Genomic DNA, 20,931 nt, shown 5'->3' with positions numbered 1-20,931 from the left:
CACGGTAAGAGCCAGGTGTCGATGCGGGTTTGTACGATGCCCAGTGCCTTCCATCCCCTAACGCCGGGTGAGGTGCGGGGTCCGCCCCACTTCCAGCTGAGCGCAGCGCCTCGCCGGGGACCCTGCACAGCCCCAGCCCCGCTCCCAGCACGGCCCCAGCCCCGCTCCCAGCACAGCCCGCCCCGTCCGGGCGCTGGGGCGGGCCGGGGGCGGCGGGGACGGGCGAGGGGCGGTGGGTATGGGCGAGGGGCGGGCCGGGGGCGGTGCCGCCTCCGGTGCTGCGCGGGACGGCAGCGGGAGCCGGGGCCGGGGCTGGAGCCGCGCCGGGGAGCGGCGAGCGAGGAACGGGGAGCGGAGCTGCCCCAGTGGGGCAGCTGCGGGCGGGAAGGGGCCGCGCTGCCTCTGCGCCCGAGCCGGAGCATCCCGAGCCGGAGCATCCCGGCGGCGTCAGCCGTCTGCTTTTCGAGGGAGGTGGGCACTCCGGGTGCGGGGTGTTTTTTCCTGCCCCCGCCCTCACCGGTGCGCGTTGTTCGCGCTCTCGGTGCCCGCGGAGCCTCGGCGAGTACGGCTGCCCGGCGCTGTGGCTCGCGCGTTCCCGCAGCGCCGGGGCCGCTCGCTGCCGCTGTCCGGCGCCGAGGGTGCCGCGCCGGCTGAGGCGGATCCCGGCGGGTCCCCGGCGGGTTTGGGAGGCTGCTGTGCGCCCTGGAACAGCTCCCGCCGCGCCTCGCCCGTGCTGCTGCTCCGAGGGAGCATCTCTAGCGGCTTGCCTGTCCTGTGCTGTAACCAAGGGCATTTGATTTTCACAAGCGTTTAACCGAGGTATGTGTTTTGTGGCCTGCGCTTGATCGTTCACAAACGTGTTTTGGAAAGAACCTGTATTAAACCTAACTCACTTCGCGGGTTGGCGAGCGCTTGAATTGAACGAACGTTTCTTGGGTTTGGAGAAATTGCTTTCGGCGGAGGCAAAAAAGGGGAACGCTCTGGGAGAGCGCGGTGACAGCGCGGGGTTGCACATCTTCTGGAAGGAGGCATGCGGAGAGAAGGGAGGCACGGGCTGGTTTCTTTTGCTAAAAGATGCTGCAGCCCAGGGGTGTGATAGCGCAGACCATTGGGTCATCACTGTGCAAGCAAATTCTTGGCTCAGCGGGCATAAGCGCGGGCTGCCGCCCGTGTGCTCTTTCACAATGCTTGCAGAAAGATGACGGGGAAAGCATTGCTCCCTCTGCAAATAAATTGTAACACGCTTATCCATTGTAGTGGGAGAAGAGCTGAGCTTAGACAGCACAGCATGGAAAAAAACGCAGGATGGATGCACAAAAATATGCCCTTTGCAAGCATTTTATGTCTGCTTGAAAGCTGCAGGCTGTTTCAACATCATCTTGCTAGATGCAATAAAGTTTGGAACAGAAATCAAGTGACGCAAACTCTTCCTAGCCTTGCAAATACTAAACAGTTAAAGGCAAATTGTGAAAATAGTGCTAAAGGGCTGAGAATTTGCCATGATGATTAAGATTTATATAAGCAAAGACAATTAGGAATGCATACTAGCTATTATTTAATTAATGCTCAGCTAATTGTAGCAGAATGGGAGCAAGATGAATAGGAGAAATGTATAAAATCTGGACCATATAAGATGCATATAGTGCTGGCAGTTTTATTATGATAAGGGATCCAGCTGGCACGTCATGTCTGTTTCCTTGTGCTTTTGCTTTTTACAGTCATTTTGAACCCACTCTAACTTTCCTGTGCCTGAACAGACTGAAACAAAAGGCAGCCTGAAACCACCAGCTGCCTTCTCTCTGCTATTATGCCTAGAAGGGCTTGTTCCCCTTAGGGATGGTTGCTGGTTGTAGCTGTGCGCTGGCTGCCTTCCTTTCCCACCTCTTCCTCAGACTGGGTCACCCCTGTCACCCAAGGTGCAGAAAGAAAAGGCAGGCATGTCCCCCCTGCCTCCCTCTTGTTTCCCCAGCTTCCCTGTGCTCTTTTACACAGGCTGGCCTGCCCGAAGGCTGCTGCTTTCTACATCCAGTACTTCTGCTTTGCTGTCAACAAGATATATGTTGCAGGACCTGGAGCTTCTGGGGAAGGGGTCTTGGGCTATTTCAGCATCCAGGTCTAATCTAGTACTATCACCACGTGTGTATGTATGTGAATTTATTTGGCATAGGAAATTATTCTTGTGGGCATTTTGCTAACCTTTTCAGATGTAAAAGGCTGAACTGGGTAGCTTGCCTCTGCCAAGTGTCCTTGCTCATAATTTGGTCTTACTGGTGCAGTGCAAATTGTAAATTGTATTCTGTAAATTCCCTATTGGAGGCAGGAAGCAACGGAGCCTGTCCTTCTTGCACCCCATCTACACAGAAGCAGAAGAGGAATTATCTCAACAACAAGAGTACATTCAGAAGTTGCTGGAAAATCTGATGTTTCTGATAGGTCTGAGACTTGGAATCTAAATACTAAAAAGTCAGTATATTTTCACCTCTACCTCCTGCACTCTTTTGCAAGCAGTCCTCCCTCTATGTCTTCATGACTGCGGTTGCCTCCTTTTCCTGGCTTGCGCAGAGGAAATCCTGTTACGACAGAGTCGATCCATGGCGCTGCTGCAAAACCCACCTCTTAGCCTGCATCTCCCCTCTTTGTCAGCCTTTCTGCTGCGCCCTCTTTCCCCCTCCATCTGACATGAAAGTCTGAGGCTTCAAGTGTCCTTGACAGTCACCCTGTACATGAGGTACCAAGTCTCCTGTTTTCCCAGGATGTAGCCCTGGGCTTTGATCAGCCTCAGCATCTTTCTCCCTCAAGCCATCATCTCTGCATTTCTCCCAGGTCCACCTTGTGCTTACTTGTGACTTCATATAGGCACTTTGTCCATCATTCCTTTAATTTCCTTGAAATGTCCCAGAACATTTGCTTTGGTTTGATGCCTTCAGCAGCCGTCTGGTGAGATGCTGAGACAAGCCCTCACCCGGTCTGTCATCATCCCTGCCACTGGAATTGCACTTGCTCTGGACAGGAGCACGACAGTGTCCTCTAAAGCTAGGCCATCTGAGAGGCAGTTGTTGAACAGATCACTCTATCTAGCACCAGCAGAAACTCTCCTTCCATAGCCTGCATTATCCTGACTTGCTCTTTTTTGGCATTTCAGGCGCAACCCTGCCCCCTTATGCTTGCACAGCACAGCGTGGTTCACTGCAGCTCCCTTTGCAATCGTGTTGACTCTTTGCCTGAGTCGTTGCAGGCTGTTTTGCAAACAGGGACTATATGTGAATATTAGGCACACAAATATGCGTGGTTTCTTCATCAGGGGAGGGCATGCATACAGCCTGTGTCAGTAAAATAAGGAATGGTGAGGATAGGGATCTTCTGTTACAGCAGTGAGGGGAAACAGAGAATCAAAGGAGAAGGGTGTTTTCTTACTTTTCTTAGTAAAGCACAAGGTACCCAAGTCAGGAAGCAGAGTTACAGTGAATGGAGTTACTGTGATAGCACATCTGTGCCTAAAACTCCCTTGACATTTAAATGTACAGACATTTAAGTGTAGTTGATACTGAATCTGCACTTTTTTTGAGAGGAAAAAACCCTGAAAATTATGCATTAACAGAAATTTCTGTTGAACCAAGTGTAAAAAAATTGTGTCCTAGCTTTATATTGTGACTAAGTTCCTAAGAAGGTTAAAATGAAATCTGCTTGACATTTTTGGGTGTGATATGGATTTATAAAATTTATGATTTATGAAATGTGTGATTCATACCTGTTGTTTTTATAAAATATATTGAAATCAGCATATCAGCTGAATTTTGCAATAGGAAGGTGTTTTCCTATTGTTCCAGACTCTACTTCCTACATCTTTGCTAGTTAAGGACCAATAACCCCCTTGACTAGCAAAATTCACTTTGCTTTTACTGTTCAGAAAGTTCCTTGCTGTGGTCTGCCCAGAATTCTCCCACGACAGGAGTGGATGTTCCCACATGGACAGTGGGAGATGAGGGCTCTCAGGTACGCTCGTGCGTGCAGCCACGGCATCGGCATTGGACAGGAGGATGTGCTGCAGCACTGGCAGAGACAAAGAGAGCTTAAGTCCATTCAGTTCCAGATCTAGCCACACTTTGTCCTAAAACTGCATTCCTTGTAGATTAAGGGGATGGCTATGATACTTTCGAGGGGTTTTCCCCCTCTACCTGGAGATGGACCTGAGGGTCTAAGCCCTGCACGTTTTTAGTTTCACACATGAGTGTAATGGAAAATGAAAGCAAGCTCTGATAATAAGGACTGCTTGCCCTGGAGCTTGGTGTTTTATCTGGTATGATATATTTGGTATGATATATCTGGTTTTGGTCTGAATAAACAATGTGCAGGAGCTGATATATTTGGTATGATATATCTGGTTTTGGTATGAATAAACAATGTGCAGGAGTTGAAGCACTGCCCCATGAGAAGTGTGGTGGCTTCAGGACCAGCAAAGGCAGTGCCCAGCCCTCCACTGCATGGCCACTTGGCCTCATTGGTGGAGTCCAGTGCTGCTCTGCCTGTGTCAAATAAAAAAGGTGGTTATTGGGAGCCCATGTGGAGAGTCACGCGTGAAGTGGCAAAGCTTAATTAACTTTTGTTTGTTCTGAGATTAATTACATCACCACTATGCCACACAGACATATACTGGATGGAGTCTCCTGAGAGGCTTCTCAGTTGGTGGGATGCTCCACACAGCCTTCGGAAAGAAGGGGTAGCAGGAATGGGAGGCTCAACCACTAAAGAAGGCAACAAGGCAGAAGCAGTTGAAATACTTTCACATACTTGTTCCACTGAGGGAAATGGGTTTTAATGGAATTTTCATTTCTCATTAAGCAGCCATTCCACACTACACTAAATTTTCTTCCAAAAAACTTCCAAATCAGATGTTGCAAGAAATCAAACAATAAATTATTACACAAAATGCAGAAGTTACGGATTTCTGACACCTGCTGGTTTCTCCTCTTCCCTGGCTAACCTTGCCCTGGACCTCTTTTCCAGCCTGGCACCTGGGATCTGCCACTTTGACAGTGACACCTTAGTGGCTGTTTTTGACTGTAGAAGTCAAATACCAAGATTTAAAGCTGTTATGAGTGACCAAATGGCTGTGTGAACCTTCATGTCTTCTCTGCCTGATCACCCACTGTCATTAAACTTCAGGAGCTCAAATCTGTTTTGAGGTTTCTGCCTGGGTTGAATTTGGCTGAGAGTGGCAACAAAAGTTATTCAGAGTGGCAATAAGGGGAATAGATTTGGCACTGGACACCAAGAAATCAAATATGACCCATCCCTAGGGTCAGCAAAAAGTAGGCTGTTGAGTTTTGGGTGGGTTTTTTTCAGCAACCTTTATTTTTCCACAGGAAATTTTCAAAAGACAAATAAATATTTTTAACAAACCAGGACAGGAAAGAGACTGATCTCCTTGGTGACCGTATTCTTTGAGATTGGCGGTCTCATAGGAGGCTAGACTAGTAGGGCCCCCTTTCTCTATCTAAGGTCTCAGAGGCACAGCAGTGAGACTCCTTACCCCTCTCCACTCCTGAGAGATACAGGGAACAGATAGATCCCTACTCCTTGCATATCTTACTGGCACAGTGAATGAATACTGTTTGGGCCAAATCCTTCTATAGGGTACTACTACACCTGAAACAGTAAAAATAGCTGTGAGAGACATTAGAGTGGTGCAAGAGGATGATTGACTGTGGGATACAACTGTGTATGGCAAGAGGTCTTCTGAAGATAAGCATATTGATGTTCTGGTCCAAGTATTTCTCTGTTCTTCAAAGATAATTAAAAGTTCTGCCCTCCCCACCTCACTGTGTACACCTGCCATTTGAATATGAATGCCTGCACTTAGGAAGCATCAAGGAAGCCTTGTGTTTTTCACTTCATGTTTAATCAGCCCAAGATTTGGTAGGCTCTGGTCCCCTTGCCTTACTGGAGATTGTGGCACTGTTGTATTGAATGAGGGGCTAAGTGGGCTAAAGCAGTGCTCTGTGTATCTGGGGGGAGATGGACTAACAAAGATTCACCCAAGAAAAAAGAGCAAAATACTTCATATTTGCTTTGGTTGAAGATACAGCCCTGTTGCAGAGATCTATGCCTCTTTCCCCGAGGAAAGACAGAGAGGGGAGGAAAAGGATCTCTGCTACAAGCAGACAAAACTGAGGGGTATGGGGTAGAGCTCTTGGCCATGTGAGGCGTATTTGCCAGAGAAAATGCATACAGGGGCTGCTGTACCTCCTCTCCATCCTGCACCACACCTGCCTCAGCCTCAGAAACAGTTCTGGGCGAGGTGACAAGGGTGCACACTCTCACATCCAGTGCATATCCTGGGTCCATCTCTGAGCAGCTGACTTTGGGGTTCACCTACAGCCTCCTACCTCTCCTTCACAAAGAGATGGTCAGGAAGCTCTCTGACTCCCTTTGGTATAGTCAGTGTTATCAAAACATTTGGATTTCAACAATACTGTCTTTTAACAGCTGCACTAGACAATTTTCTTTATTGAACTTGGAGAGGCTTAAAGCAGAAGTGATTCAGTGACTGAAGGGATGAAAGCAGCACAACAATGCATCAACATCCATCCCCAGAGATCTGCTTCTCTAACACAGTCAAACCAAATGTGCTGAAGGGGCAGAGCTCTAAGATGTACAATGATTGTGAAAGTGTCTTTTGTCTCCCAGAGGGGAAAATCTGTTTGAGAGTGGCCCTCTTTTGCTTTAATCTGTATCATTTCTTCATACATAAGAAATTTAATTTACTTTATTAAAAACAATTCAGGGGCTATGTTTTAATTTTAGGTTTTGAATGCATGTAACACACAAAATTCTTCTAGCTATTAATGTGCACATAACATATTCAGTTTGGATATTTCAAGTATGTGAAAATTTAAACTGCAGATAGTCAGAAATAAAGAGGATGAATAAATAATAGTGTGTAATCCAAAAGACCTGATTCCTGGCAGGAGTCTTCAGGGTATAATGTGAAATGAATTGGAGAGCAGATACAGTGCTCTAGTACTTAAAAATGTGCCAGAGGACAAATGTCTGTCTTGGTCCTTCAGCACACTGAAAAACAAGAGTAAGGTGTTATCAAAGCCTGTCTGTAAAACAGAGTTCTGGATCATGGTTTTGATGCTGTACATGCCATGCTGTAACAGGGCCACAGAAGGATGTTGTTAGCAGGAATAAAACACAAGCCAGGGTTCCAGTTGATTGGGCTTTTTTCCCCTGAAATTTCTGCCAGTAAGAGCAGTCAAAATTCAGCACCTGTCCTTCCTTTATTTTATTATTATTGTTGGAGCTGTTACTATAGACTTCCACTTTTATTTGCTTTTTTATAGGGGCTTTTCTCAGCATGCAGTCCCTTTAGATTTGGGCGTGAACACCAACCACATCCTCTGCATTGGACATTTAGCGTCTGTTTCCATATCTTCTTTCTGCTTGTAAGTATTTTATTCTTTCTCCTTGCTCATTTTTATTTTACTTTTACTTACTACTTTTAAAGACCAGATTTAACTCACAGGTTCTGGGTCTGATCCCAGGTCACAATGTTTTTGATTTACATTGATACAAATGACTCTATAATCCACAGATCCATGGGAAATGTAAATTAGAGAATCGTTGGAGCCTATCTGAATTAATCTGGTATCCTTATGGCTCAGAGGGTTTCCTTTTTACAGCCCCACACAAACCCCCAAACAAAATATAACTTGATTTTAACCTGCAACCAAGCCATCTGGGCACTTGTCTTCTTAGATTTTCAAAGACATAAATTTAAATCATATTAAATCATAATAAAAAATGAAATTAGATAATAAATTAAAAGGAAAACTTTGCTTGTGGCAGGAAATAGTTTTTCTTTTCCTTCTGTGCTCTATTTTATTGAGTCAGTTGGCAATTGATCCTGTTTCCCAGGCAGAGTGGAAAAGGGATTCTCTGCTCCTGGAAGGTCCATCTGTAATGGAAAAAGGAAGCATCCTACTTACTTGTGGTCTTTAATTGCCAAAGGCATGCATCCGAGAAGAAGTATTAAGGATCATATTCTTGTTAAACTGCAAGCTAGAAGTCATTCTTTGCCTTTCCTACCTACATTTTCAATGGAATAAAATGTTGCTCACATCTTTTTTCCTATCTAGAGCTACTGTCTTATTTAGTTGCATGATGTTAAACTGCTACACTTTTCCAGTCTAGAGCATATTGCCTTTCAAGGCTGAAGTGCTCCTGGTACATAAAATTCATTCAGCCCTTTAGTATGAGCATGCAAACATATTTTTATTGGCATTAAATATTTTGTGTTACATGTTTGCTGGAAGGGAAATATTGGCAACCTAGGAAGGAAATAAATGTAGAAAGCAAGAGTGGGAAGATGAAAGAATTAAACCAGGAGCTCCCTGACCTTCATACATATATCAATCTAGTGAAGACTTGCTGCCAGCTTTTGGGACCACTCACTGTGATAGCAGAACCTGGGGAGGAGCAACACATCTTTAGGGATGAGTAAGTCTTGGAACTGGCATCACCATATCACCTGGGAACCTGCACAATCTTCCTCCTGCTCTTCCTGCCCTGCTACAGCATGTTGAAGTTTGGCCAGACGAGGGACCTCTCTGTTGTAACTGTGCTAAAGGCAAATTAAGATCTCATCTGTTAGGAGATGTTTACCATTAGGGCTTTCTAGGATACCTTCTACCTGTAAAGAAACAGTTCATAGGAGATTGTGACAAAAGTGTTAGTTTATGTAATACACAAACGTTGATTTTCTTTGATGTCAAATTGTCTCTCTGCTTTTGAAGACACTGAAACGTTTTGAAGACACTGAAACAACCAAGACATTTCTCAGCTTGTAGTCACAAAAATACAGGAAAAGCCAAGAAAATGAAGTGCTTTTCTGTGGGTGATAAACTCACAAGAAATTGAGTCTACCAGACCAGTTTTCAGGGTTTCAGTGGTGTGAGTGCAGGCCATTAAATTATATCTGACTGAGCCTGGAGAAGTAGAGTTGTTGCATCAAGATATATGAAGAAATACAATACAGGCAGTAAAGCATTTACAACAATGGGATGATGAAAAACCTCTGTTCATGCCATCCTGCAGAGTGTTGCAGTCTCATTTAATATTCACTTTAGTCTGAACTGGGAGATGGCTATTGTCTTAGCAATGCTAAAGATTAAATTACATATGTTACATATAATTTGGCACTCAGGGCATATGCTAATTGTGAGGCCTCTGCTCCTGACCACATTTACATTTCCTTACAAAACGGATTTTCCAGCAGGTCCCATCAGATATGCAGTAGTGCCAAGCTTTGGCATGGCTGCTTAGGCATGGAACTGCTGGAACCTGCACAGTGATACACTGTGATGCCTTGCCTGATCTCTCACCTGCTCAGTTTGCCCTTCTTCTGGTGAATGCCACCTTGCCCATCTCCTAATTACCACAGGATAAAAGGAAATATGAAAAACTCCAACTGAGCCTGCCTACAGTATCTGCCAAGTTGGCTTACCCCAGAGTAAGAGTGGTTGTCCTCACCTGTGAGAGGTATTTATACCAAGGATGTGAATGAAGAAACAATGCTGGGAGAATATAGCTAAATAGTGGCCCTGGTTGAAAAGCCAGGATGTACAAATGACACCATGTATGTAGGAGAGCCTTGCACTTCCTTTTCTGCCAGTTCTCACATTTGAGGACCAGAGTGGCAGAACAAGGTTTTGCTCTCTTGTACATCTAAAACCAGCAGACTGTGGAGGTAGAGTCTGTGCCTTCTTGGACCTTACTGAAATGTATGAATCTTCTTGGCAGATTGTCCGTCAGAGCAGCAAGGCTGTTTAACAAAGGAGCAATCGCAGCAGGAGATCTCAGCCATAGTCAGAAAGGCAGAGTATGATCTGGAGCCTTCAGCAGTGAGGCTGCACTGGAGGACTCAGGGAGCCTCCTCACGTCACACAGCCCTGTCCTGGCATTGCAGAGGTGCCTCTGACAAAGCAATCCAGATCCAGCTACACCATAAAACCTGAGTCCCCCTGCAGACAGGTGCCAGTTCTGCTGTCCCAGCAGTTTTCAAGAGTGGTTAACTGGAAAGACGCCTCCTGTCAGACTGAGTTCTCCATCTGCAGTCATTCAGGAGCAATACTTGCAATTCATTCTTTGCCTTAAACTAACTCAACTTTCCAAAAACAGATGAGGGAAAGGCAGGGACGACTACAGAATGTGAAACTTTGCCTCCATGGTTAATTTCCTGGGTCAGTTTACAGCTCTCAGAAAGACAACAGGTTTATTGCAGTTTACCAGCTTTGCCATTATGCTTTGATGTCATGGCAAAATTCCCAATCATTTTTGGGGACTAGGTATGGGCTAAATCTTATGATGTTGTTGTATTTAGTTTTCAGAAATGCAAAAAAAAACCCTAATTAACAAGAAAGTGAATTTGCCATCTGACTCTCTAGGGGTTTTTTCTTCAGGAGGATCAGGGTAAGAGAGACAGACAGTTCATGGCACTTACCTTCTTCTCCCAGCAGAAGCAGGAACCTGAGCTGAAGTAGTGGCTGTGGTGCACTGAATAAAAGTACTCATGGCTTCATTTGGAATCAGAGTTTACATCACTACAAAACACTCATTTAAAAATAGCCTGGGTGATGTTGTAAGACCTATAAAAGCTCTTATTTAACAAAACACATCTCTACTTAACTGAGGTTCTGATTAGTCCTATTTAATACTATAAATTTTCCACTGACTTCAAAAATAGTCCCTAAAAATGCCAAAGTTATTCCTTGTACCAGGGTCAAGTGCTAGTAGTAAAAGCAGAATGTAGCAGATTTCAAATTTGTGAGAAATTTAAAGGCTTTCAACTTCTGCCATGTTAAAGAATTCATGTGAAGTAATTCCTTAAATTATTATGGAGCAATTCAATTAATAACGGATCTAATTTTCATTATGACACGTAATTAAGAATAAACATCTTCTACATCAAAGCCTATCTTTTAAAAAGGATAAATTAGCTATAACACACTTAACTATTTCCAGAACATGAAATGAACACATATTGTTCCATTAGTTAATTTTATATCACCAAATTAAAGACAGTTCAAAAGGAGTTTAATCTCATAAGGATCTCTCTTTGTTCAGTCTGTTGTGACTTATTTCAGGAGGTACAACAAATATGGTTACCTATGGGGCTAAATACTATTAGGGTGATAAAGTGGTTTTAGTTTAGTATATTTTATGCATCACTATGAGTTATAGACCATAATGGTAAGAATATTTTTATCTGGTATTTGCAGATGCAATTTTGCACTCCTGTGTATCTTGCAGGCTGATGGGATGCTTGATTGAAACCACCAAAAGCTCCACTATAAAACAGCAAACACAATAAATAAACAATAAAACAACATCTGGAATGTAACCTTTTGTCCATAGCTCTTAGATAGTCCTGTCATGCTTGCTGGGCTGGCAGGGCTGCCCATTCCTTGGGATTTTGCTTGGAGGGGTCAGAAGCTGTGTCACTCCAGGGAAACATGCCTGCCATTCGTATCTCAATGGGAGAATTACAGCAAGATACATTTTCATGTTTGAAACCATTCAAAACATTTAATAAATACAGCAAGAGAGCAAGTCTGGCAGATTTTCTAATTCTGGGTACCTTTGGCAAGACACTGTGGAGTAAGTAGGTAAAATGGATTAATTGTCAACTGTTATGTTGAGTGGCTTTGCTCATCTAGGTTGAGGAGCTGAAGTCTTGAGAGGGAGTTTTATTACTTGACTAGATTTTTTATCACAAGATAAACTGGATTCCAGTACCTCTGTCCCATATAAAGTACATTTTTGACTGTGCTCTTCTGCAGTTAAAAAACTCATGGTTGGAAAGAGTCAATCCATTAGGATTCAGTAGGATTTCTCCTAATCCCTGCATTTTGAAAAATTGAGATATAGAGATAATTGCTAATTAATTCTTTAAGAATTGCATCTTCGAGCTAAGAAATGTAACTCTTAAGACCTAAATTATATCAGGTGCACATTATCTGCTAGTAAATTAACCTTGCTTCTTTTTTTTTTCCCCTTGCAGTTCTGAAGGATAAAATCTTAAATTGTCCTGGACTTGAGCAGTAAAGGATTATTTCATTCACTGGCTGACTTGTCATCTCACCGTTGTGATGGAAAAATGTTTGCTTAAAATAAACCCTTTTCATGCCATTAAAACTGCCTTCAAATACAGGATCTGTTGTGATTTTTAAAACACAAACCCAGTAATGTCAGAACCCGACCCTTCATCTGGATTTGTGGGAAACATGGAAAATGGGACTTTTCTGGAGCTGTATCCCACATCCCTTTCAACTTCAGTGGATTCATCGCCTGGCCGTTTATCCAACGTCTATGTCTATGTTTCTATATTCCTTAGTCTCTTAGCTTTTCTCCTTTTGCTACTGATCATTGCACTCCAGAGGCTGAAAAACATCATTTCTTCCAGTTCCTCCTACCCTGAGTACAACAGTGATGCTGGAAGTTCGTTCACTAATTTAGAGGTTTGCAGTATTTCTTCCCAGCGCTCTGCTCTCTCAAACCTTTCTTCATGAAAACAAATGAAAGGAAACACACGAGGAATGGAAGAGCTTTGTCTGGTTTGTTGGGGAGGTAGTGCATGTAACATTTGCCTTAGAAGACTATTATCAAGAGGTGTTTTTGAAAGTTTCCTCATTTTTTCCCCTCTCCTTTTCTAGTTTTCATTTCCTCTTTAACTAATTTTAATTTTGGACAAAAGATAATGAATGATACCTGATAATCATTTCTTGCCTGTAATAGTGATGCTGTCTCTTTCTCACACATAGACGGTGTTCATTAAAGAGTGTTCCTGCCAAATAGTAATACACTTCTAACTGGAAATGTCATTTTTCTGCTTTAATTGTGACCCCTTCCCTGGTCTTGTGTCAGCAATATGCTGACTGTCTTTCTTTTCCTTTTTTAATTATAAAAGGACTTCTGGATTAAATCCCTATTGCAAAAGTACAAAAAAACTGCTTAAATGATAAATACTGGGACAATTTAAAGTTGATATTGTTTCCCTTTTTTTAGTTTTCACATATTTTTCAGTGTTTATTGATGTTTATAAAACACAACTAATTCTTGAAGAATGTTGCTTTTGTTTATTTGTACTCCCAACTCATTCTGTATAAAGTCTGTATTTCAGTTTTTGAGTCTCTTTGGTTAACTGAGTAAAGCGACTACAATAACAATGCTCACGGTTGAATGTGTGGAGGTATTTTTGGACCCTGTTGCATCTCATTATCTTATTTGCCTAATAACATGTTCCTCCAGGGGGCAGCTTTTGCTGCTGAATCATAAATACCACACATTCATTCTACACCAATACTACAGCTTATTCTTACTAGATACCAGGACAAAGTAGGGGTTTCTTGTAAAAGACCTGCATTTACCAAATACAGGTACCAAGTGAGGATCTCCTAAACTGTCCTTTAAGGATATGATGTTTGTACTCACGTGAGCAGGGCCAGCAGGAACAGAAATTGCTTGTACTGATGAGGACTTTCTGGGCCAGCCTTTGTCCTGTGATTTCAGAAATGTGCAGTGGGTGGAGGGGGGCACACAGGGATCTGCACAATGGCCAGGAGGACCTGAGCTCTGACCTGCAGGAGTGCAAGTTGTACCTGCAGAGGGTAGGAAGGGATGGGCAGGATAAATGGCAGTGGCTCTGCCACTTTTCCCCATCAGAATAAGGGAAGGCCAGCTGGAGGGGAAGAGAAATGGATTCACGATCTCACTCCTCTTTGTCATGTCTTTTTCTGGGTTATCACTTCCCCTGCTCAAAGTATAACATGTCACTCCATTTCTGCAGTAAAATAATGAGCAGCTTTGTGAACTGGATCCTGTGGTCAGCTGGGCTTTAAATCAAGCCAAACATTCAAATTTATGATTTGAAGTGCCAAGTGTGACTAGAACTGCAACCCCAGACTGATGCAATGCCTTCTTGTCCTTACTGCACTGTGTGAGCAAGCCCATGCAAATTTTGTTCTCATGGCTGGATCCAAGTCACTGGAGAGACCTAAGAAAGGTATGGCATTGTCACTGACATAACACAGGTGTACCTCTGGGAGATGGGGTTATCTCAGCAGGAGCAGCTGCTCTCCCCTCACATGGCACCACTGCCCAGCAGGCCGAGGGCATAGGGAACACTTCCCAAACACATTTATACCTCTTGCCAAGCTGTCCATGCATTTGTAAACAAGACAGACTCTGCCATTGACTATACAGGCTTTAAAATACAAATTTGGAAATTCTGGTGTAAATATAATCATTAGAAACGCAGCTGTTGTTGCCAAACAATACAGATGACGCTGGAATTGGTGTTTTCAAATTTTAAAAGTAGACATGCAGCATGGTAAGTGGTAATGACTTATGGTGGTGATTAGTTCCTTACAGAGGCCAAATAACTTGCTGACTAATAAAGAATGTAAACCTGCAGATTCCCTGAGCCAAACTGATTTGATGGATATATTTACAGCTTGGAATATTCTATTCATCTAGACAAAAGTTTCTTGTATGTCACTTTTCACTGTATTTGACAACTGGCCTTGAAAAAAGAGGTAGTTGTTTAAAAGGGATCAGAAAACATTACTTCTCTTCTGAAAGCTCTTTGAAATCCCAAACCTGTTACAGAATGTATTTGTGTGTTCACTGGCAGATAGAAATAAACAAATTGTAAATCAAGACAGAGCAACTGTTTGACTATCTTCCCTTACTGACAAAGCTGTAAATTTGTTGCTTCCTTTGCTGCAAATGGAGGAATTTAATCAAAACCAGAGATGAGACCACAGATCAAGATGGGTGTTTGTTCCCAGTAGTGTGTTTATACTTACAGATATAGAGACATTTAATATTAAAATATAAAATATAAACTGTTGAAACCCCATCGACTGTGTTCAGTGAGCTGTTGTTAAACTTCACCAAACAGAAAGCATTTTTCCTACTGCAGAAAATAGCTATAATAACTGAAACCACACATTTGATTTTGCTTTGTAGTTTACTAGATGCTCTTAACTTTTTTTCCACTCTGCAGTGACATACAGGACTGCATAGTCATCACGATTTCAGCTGAGTTGCATCTGTTCTCTTCAGGACAGATTTGACTAGAAACAAGTCGGTTCCAACAAAATAGCATCAGGAGAAGCCACAGGCAAAAGGCACAATGGTATTTTTGGGGATTGTTAAGCACCAGTTCTTCAAGAAAAAAAGAAAAGACGAAGAAGAAAAGAAATCCACCTGAGAATCTGAGACTAAGTTAACCTGAGAACACTGGACCAGGCTTCCTAGGGAGGTGGTGGATATCCCAAACCTGTCAGTGTTTTAAAAGCACTTGGACAATGCTGTTATCAATATGCTTTAGATTTTGGTCAGCCCCAGAGTGGTCAGACAGTTATACTAGATGATCACTGTAGATACCTTCCAGCTGCAAATATTCTACTACTCTATTCCAACTAGAGTTACAGGGATATTTTTTGCTGTGTCCAGTTCTGCGTTCCCAGTAGAAGAGAGAGAGATGTGGAGATATTGCACTGAGCCCAGCTCAGAGCTGCTGAGGTGACTAAGGGGTTGGAGCATCTCTCGCATGAGGAGAGGCTGAGAGAGCTGGGACTGTTTAGTTTATAGAAGGCTCTGAATGATCTCATCAGTGTATATAAATACCTTATGAAAAGAAGGAAGAAGAGGGAGCTGGGGCCTTCCCAGTGGTGCCCACAACAGGGCAAGAGGCCAAACTGAAACACATGAAATTCCACAAGAAAATAGATTACTGAAGGGGTAGTCAAACACTGGCACAGATTGTCCAGAGAGGCCGTGGTGCTTTGGTGTGTTGACCTGCTTGCAGCTGACCCTGCTTTGGGCAAGAGGACTGGATCAAACAATCCTCATGCAGCCCCCTTCATGTCAGTGCAAAAACTCAGAGGCCTCTGGCTTGCTGCCTCCTCCTGATGTGTTTTCTCATCCCTGGAGCTGAGTAAGCAGTATCTTTACTGGGAGGTAATTAGTTCAATAATTTGTTGCTGAAGAGCTGCTCAGCTCCTCCTCCTCCCTGCAGCCAAATACTTTTCCAGCTTCTCCACTGCCTTTTTGTGGTATGGGTTCACATTTCACAGTCAGCTTTTTCCTTGAGCTGTTTTCAGTTGTTACTGAGTCCTCTAACTCAAACACTGCCATTAACTTTGTTATGATATGACTCCAAGACTGCACGGCATCAGGTAGTTGCAAAATATACCTCTAAATCTATAGAAAAAGAATATAAATAAAACAAGGATGAGGAAAGAACTGAAGGAGTTTCTGGAAAATGCAGAAAAATTATTTTGCTTTAGTTCACCAAATATGGTCCATTTAAGCATATATAATTAGAGTACCTGCTGAAATATATAGCAGCCTCTACATCTGAGACTCTCTTGCACTTTGTCACCTTAGCCCTACTGTCAAGTTAACCCATTATATTTATCTGCCCTGAAAATTACCACATTATTCCCATCCTGAAACACTGTCATGCTTTTCACTTAGAAACTCTTCAGCTCCATGGAGAGTTTATTCCACTGAAATTTATTTTCTGTATTCAGCCCTTCTCTGCAAGCTCACCTGAATGGTTTGTCTCTGTAAGCTGAAATTCTTGTCTGGATTTCCAACACAAGTCTTTTACCCTGGGAGCAAGTGTTACTCCTCTTCTGTGCAGCTGGTTTGCCTTCTCCTTGCTGTCTGACCCCATGGTACTCCAGCAAGGCTGAATCTCCAAGGAACATCATGTCCCACTGCACTTGAGCTTTTTCCCTTCAGCGTTTTTTATTTTTTGGTGAGAGCCCTAGCAAGGACACCTAGGTGGGAAGATTACTTACGAGGTCCACGTACCTCCCATTCTTCTTGCTAGTCCTGTTTGTGCTGCATCTGCTCCGGCTGTCCGAGGAGACCCGGTGTGTTCCTGCCCAGCTGCTCCCGGCTCAGGGACCCCTCCGCATCCCCTGCCCTCCAAAGGCTCCCAACACAAGGGCCCCGCTCTGTGGCTGCAGCGGACAATTACATGCCCCGAATGCAGGGTGCAAAAGTAGCCTGAAGGAGCCCTTTTTTTTTTTCTCGCTCTCTGAGAAAAGTGGGCTTGCTTGCCTGGAGCATTCCTCAAGCTGCTTTACCCCTCAGTGCTGGGGGCAGCTTGATGTGCCAGCGGGACACAGCCCTGTGCTCGCCCCACTCCCCACAAGGCTCCTGCCTCGCTCACACCGCCCAAACTGTCCGAGAGGGGCTTGGCCAAGGTCACTTTCCTGATGCCAAATCCCGGTGTTCTCCCAGCTTCTCCCAGCGCTGTGCTTTGGAGATAAAAGCAGCATCAACCTCCTGTGTACCCCTTTCCAAGGGCAGGTAAGCCATTAGTGTAATCATGATAATCACCATGCAGGTGACAGCAAGACCCAGGTGAGTTGAGCTATTTTTCACTTCTGTTTTCTTTGTTTTAGATCAGTGAGAGATGATCACACTCTGAAAGTCTGAAAAGGACTGGTGGCTCGTAGGCTATCAATGTTTATAGAATCTTCAGGTGCTTTCTGAAAATTGGACTGGTTCCTTGGCATAGTTTCACTTCACCTTCTGTCTCTCATAGACAGCAGCAGAGTGGCTGCATTTGTTTGAGCTCCAAAAGATGCAGTTTTAATATAATAAATGTCTTTAAACAGCTTCACTTTAAAAAATCAGAAGCAGAAAATTAAACTTTTAAAAAGTATAATCTAATGTATAGCTTTTTAAAAACAAAGTTAGAATTTTTCCTTTGTAATTTTTTTTGCCAAAATATCTATTTCTAAAGAGAAAAGCTATATGATTAAATTGTAAAAAATGGAGCATTTTATGCCAGCTGTGCTGGCATAATTATTTTTGCCCACAGATTTTTCTAGGTAAGACATTCGACTGTTTTAGGGGACAAAAAATTATCCAAATATTTGTCTCCTCAAAAAACAAGTGTAGGTGTCTGTCAGGGCATTTTTTGCCCCACATATTTACTTATGAAGCTTCACTTCCAACTCTGAATGCTGATCTGGTCATATAGACCTGGTCCCAGAGTACAGTTACATCTCTCTTTTTTGTTTGTTTTTTTGTTAAAGAGTATTATTGATTAAATATAAGGTGGAGACTAAGCTTCTACTTAATGAATTGTGCCCTCACTGTTCCTTCAACACAGGCATCAGTTTGTCATTTGTTTTAGAATATTAGCCAAAACCCGTAAATCATTTGTGTGGCTTTTTCTTGAGCTTGGGCTCAGCAGTTGCTGACAGGTAAGAAATTGGTGTAAAGGACACATTTATGATGGAGATTCCCTGTGTAGTTCATTCAGGGCAAATTCTGCTCCAGTTCCCTGGATGCTCTTCAGAAACTGTTCTTTACATGTCTGGAGAGGGTTTTTCAATGAGAAATGCCTCTATCCTCACATTTAATTTTGCATGGTATTGTAACATTGCTGGAAAACCCATAGGAGTGTGCCCAGTTTCCACAGTAAGAAGTCTGAAGAACAACTAATGCACATTTTCAGTAGTTTCTTTAAAAGAGGAGCTGCTTCATGGTTTTCAGTTTCCATTCACGCTTTGAGGTTGATTTTATTCAGAAGTTAACTTCTGAGTGGACATGTCACTGTATTTCTGCAGGAATAATTTTCCTTCACTAACTTTACTATATTTGAGAACCTCGCAAATACACTATTTTAGATTATGGTCCTATGTTATATTCTTGAGGAAATGCCTAAATTTGCCATTTCAGCCATCACTATGACAACGAGTGCCTGTAGGGGAAAAGGGCAACCCTAATATCTGCTCCTAACAGTGAGTGAAAGGCTGAGCTAGATCCGCCAGACAATTCCAGGTGGTCCAGATTTCATGGTGTTTGTTGTAAGAGACTGTCAGCCCTGCTGATGTCAAGTGAGGCGCAAGTCTGAGCTTCACAGTGGGTAAAGTGAGATCCTGTGGTCCCATCCTGCCCTAGAAAGGGTATTGAGTACACAGATTCCCTCCCACATTGCCACATTCTCCCTCTTCATCTGCTCTTTCACAGGCTGGTGGGCCAGGGAGGATCTGGAAGGATCATGCCCAGATAAATCTGTACATTGAGAAGGGACCCTGCAGCCCTGTGCTACACAAAAAACAAACAACTTTCAGAAATAAACCTCTTGATAAAAGTTTTAGAAATTTATTACAAAACATTGTAGTTAATTTTGAAAGTAAAGAAGATTATGCTGACAGATTTATAATTGCTTAGATCCACTGAGAATTCAGAACTAAGCATGTTATTTAACCAAAGGCACTTTCTAGTGTCTAACTCATCAGTATTCATTCAGTGGAAACAGAGCTTGCTGTGATGAAAAAAAATTATCAGATACTGTAACTTGAACTTTGGCAAGATCAAAAGCAATTAGTTGGGTACTGGAAATCAGAGTGCTTTCAGCTGAAGTGGAAGGGAAGGCAGCAAAAAAAGAAAAAAAAAAGCTGCATGATTTTGCATTACAGAAAATTATAATTTTAATGCTGGATTATAATGCTGTAATAAAAGGGTTGTTGCAGAGGAAAAATGAAAGTGGGAAAATCAGGAAGACAGACCAACCTTTGCTCAGCTTGGGTGCTCCTATCCTTTGTCATCTGGATTTGTTCAGTGGTTATCAAAAAAGCAGAACTCTGCTGTTGCTCCCTCCTGCACCCTAGTCCATCTGAGTAGCTGTCCTCCTAAAGCAATCCTGCTGGGATGGTCCTCTGGGATGCTCTTTGGCTTCCTTCCCCAAAGATGGATCCCAGCAGAGGGAAACGGGAAGAGCAAAAACCAAGAAAGATTTAAGGAGAATAGAATTGGATATAGAAATAAATAGGTATACAAATAAATAAACAGAATAAGCAAAAAGAGTTGAAAATTGTGTAGCTAGAACTGAACTGAATTTGCACCTCTTCTGTCTTTCTATCTTAGGGAAAAAGAAAGCTTGCAGAAAACAGGAGAAAAAAAATAGTTATGCTTTGAGGCAAGCCACCCACCAATTGCTTCCTATTTACAACTAGAAACCCAACATGCAAAACAGATAAATGGAAGGGTAATTAGGAAAATGGATATGATTAAATGTTTGGGGAGCATGGTATTTTCTTTGCCCATGTGTGTTCAGCTGCTGCAGGAAATGCGCCAGAGAGAATGGAGAAACAGAGCCATCTCTGCAGACAAGGGATAATGGGCAGGTGGGCTCTGCCTTTGGTGACACTGGGATCCATGAGCTCTGAGGGGAGTTTGAGCAAGCAGGATCTGCTCCTCCTCTGATTCCACATGCACCCCCTCCAGACAGCCTCAGGGACTGGGCCAGTGAGCACCATCCACTGCCTTCCCCCATCAGCCAGGGTGTGCAGGAGCTGCTGGAGACAGTGTGACTCCTGTGAACATCTGCACACTGACCAGCTATAAATGCCTTAGGACAGCTTCGTGGGCACCTGAACTAGTTATATAACCTTTTTCTTGCCTGGAAGGAAAGCATAAAAATAGGTTTATATCACTCACTTGTGTCTGAAGATGCTGACTTGTGTTAGACTGGAAATGTCTGCTGCTATGAGGGCTGTGGCAAAGAGAATAAAGAAACAGAAGGAGAATGAGAGTAAGGCAGAGTACAGAAGTGAGGGACTGACTTTGCTGTACATCATCCTCAAAGATCAGAGGATTTACAGTGAAGAAACCCAATTGTTGCCCCCAGTCTTTCTACTACTCCATTAAATCTAAAGACAACTTAAAATTTCTATGCTTAAAACAATGCAGCAGCTTGGAAATCAAGGTAGGAACCATGGTTTTCAGCAGAAAAAAAGATACCTGTCCTGTTTCTGAAACAAATACTGTGCAGGCACTGGGCAGTGATCCTACTGGAATTAGCCTCCAAGCAGCCAAATCTGCAGCAGA

The 20,931-nt window shown here is 43.2% G+C and overlaps 1 protein-coding gene across 1 annotated transcript; it reads left to right on the top strand.

Moving 5' to 3' along the window:
* The first annotated feature begins 261 nt into the window (after window positions 1–261).
* On the top strand, window positions 262–14,721 carry SERTM1 (serine rich and transmembrane domain containing 1). The gene is made up of 3 exons (XM_064715989.1): window positions 262–819; window positions 7,347–7,448; window positions 12,065–14,721. Exon 3 carries the CDS (start codon window positions 12,249–12,251, stop codon window positions 12,570–12,572), a length of 324 nt encoding a protein of 107 aa, XP_064572059.1. The 5' UTR covers window positions 262–819; window positions 7,347–7,448; window positions 12,065–12,248; the 3' UTR covers window positions 12,573–14,721.
* The last annotated feature ends 6,210 nt before the right edge of the window (window positions 14,722–20,931 follow it).

Source organism: Zonotrichia leucophrys, chromosome 1 (assembly GCF_028769735.1).
Source record: "Zonotrichia leucophrys gambelii isolate GWCS_2022_RI chromosome 1, RI_Zleu_2.0, whole genome shotgun sequence".
In the NCBI taxonomy this organism is placed as follows: Eukaryota; Metazoa; Chordata; class Aves; order Passeriformes; family Passerellidae; genus Zonotrichia; species Zonotrichia leucophrys.
Note: the sequence above shows the minus strand (reverse complement) of the source record. Positions and strands in the feature narration are given on the sequence as shown.

Excerpts from the sequence above, each read along its gene's own strand:
- SERTM1 (XM_064715989.1), top strand. The coding sequence starts at position 12,249 with ATGTCAGAACCCGACCCTTCATCTGGATTTGTGGGAAACATGGAAAAT.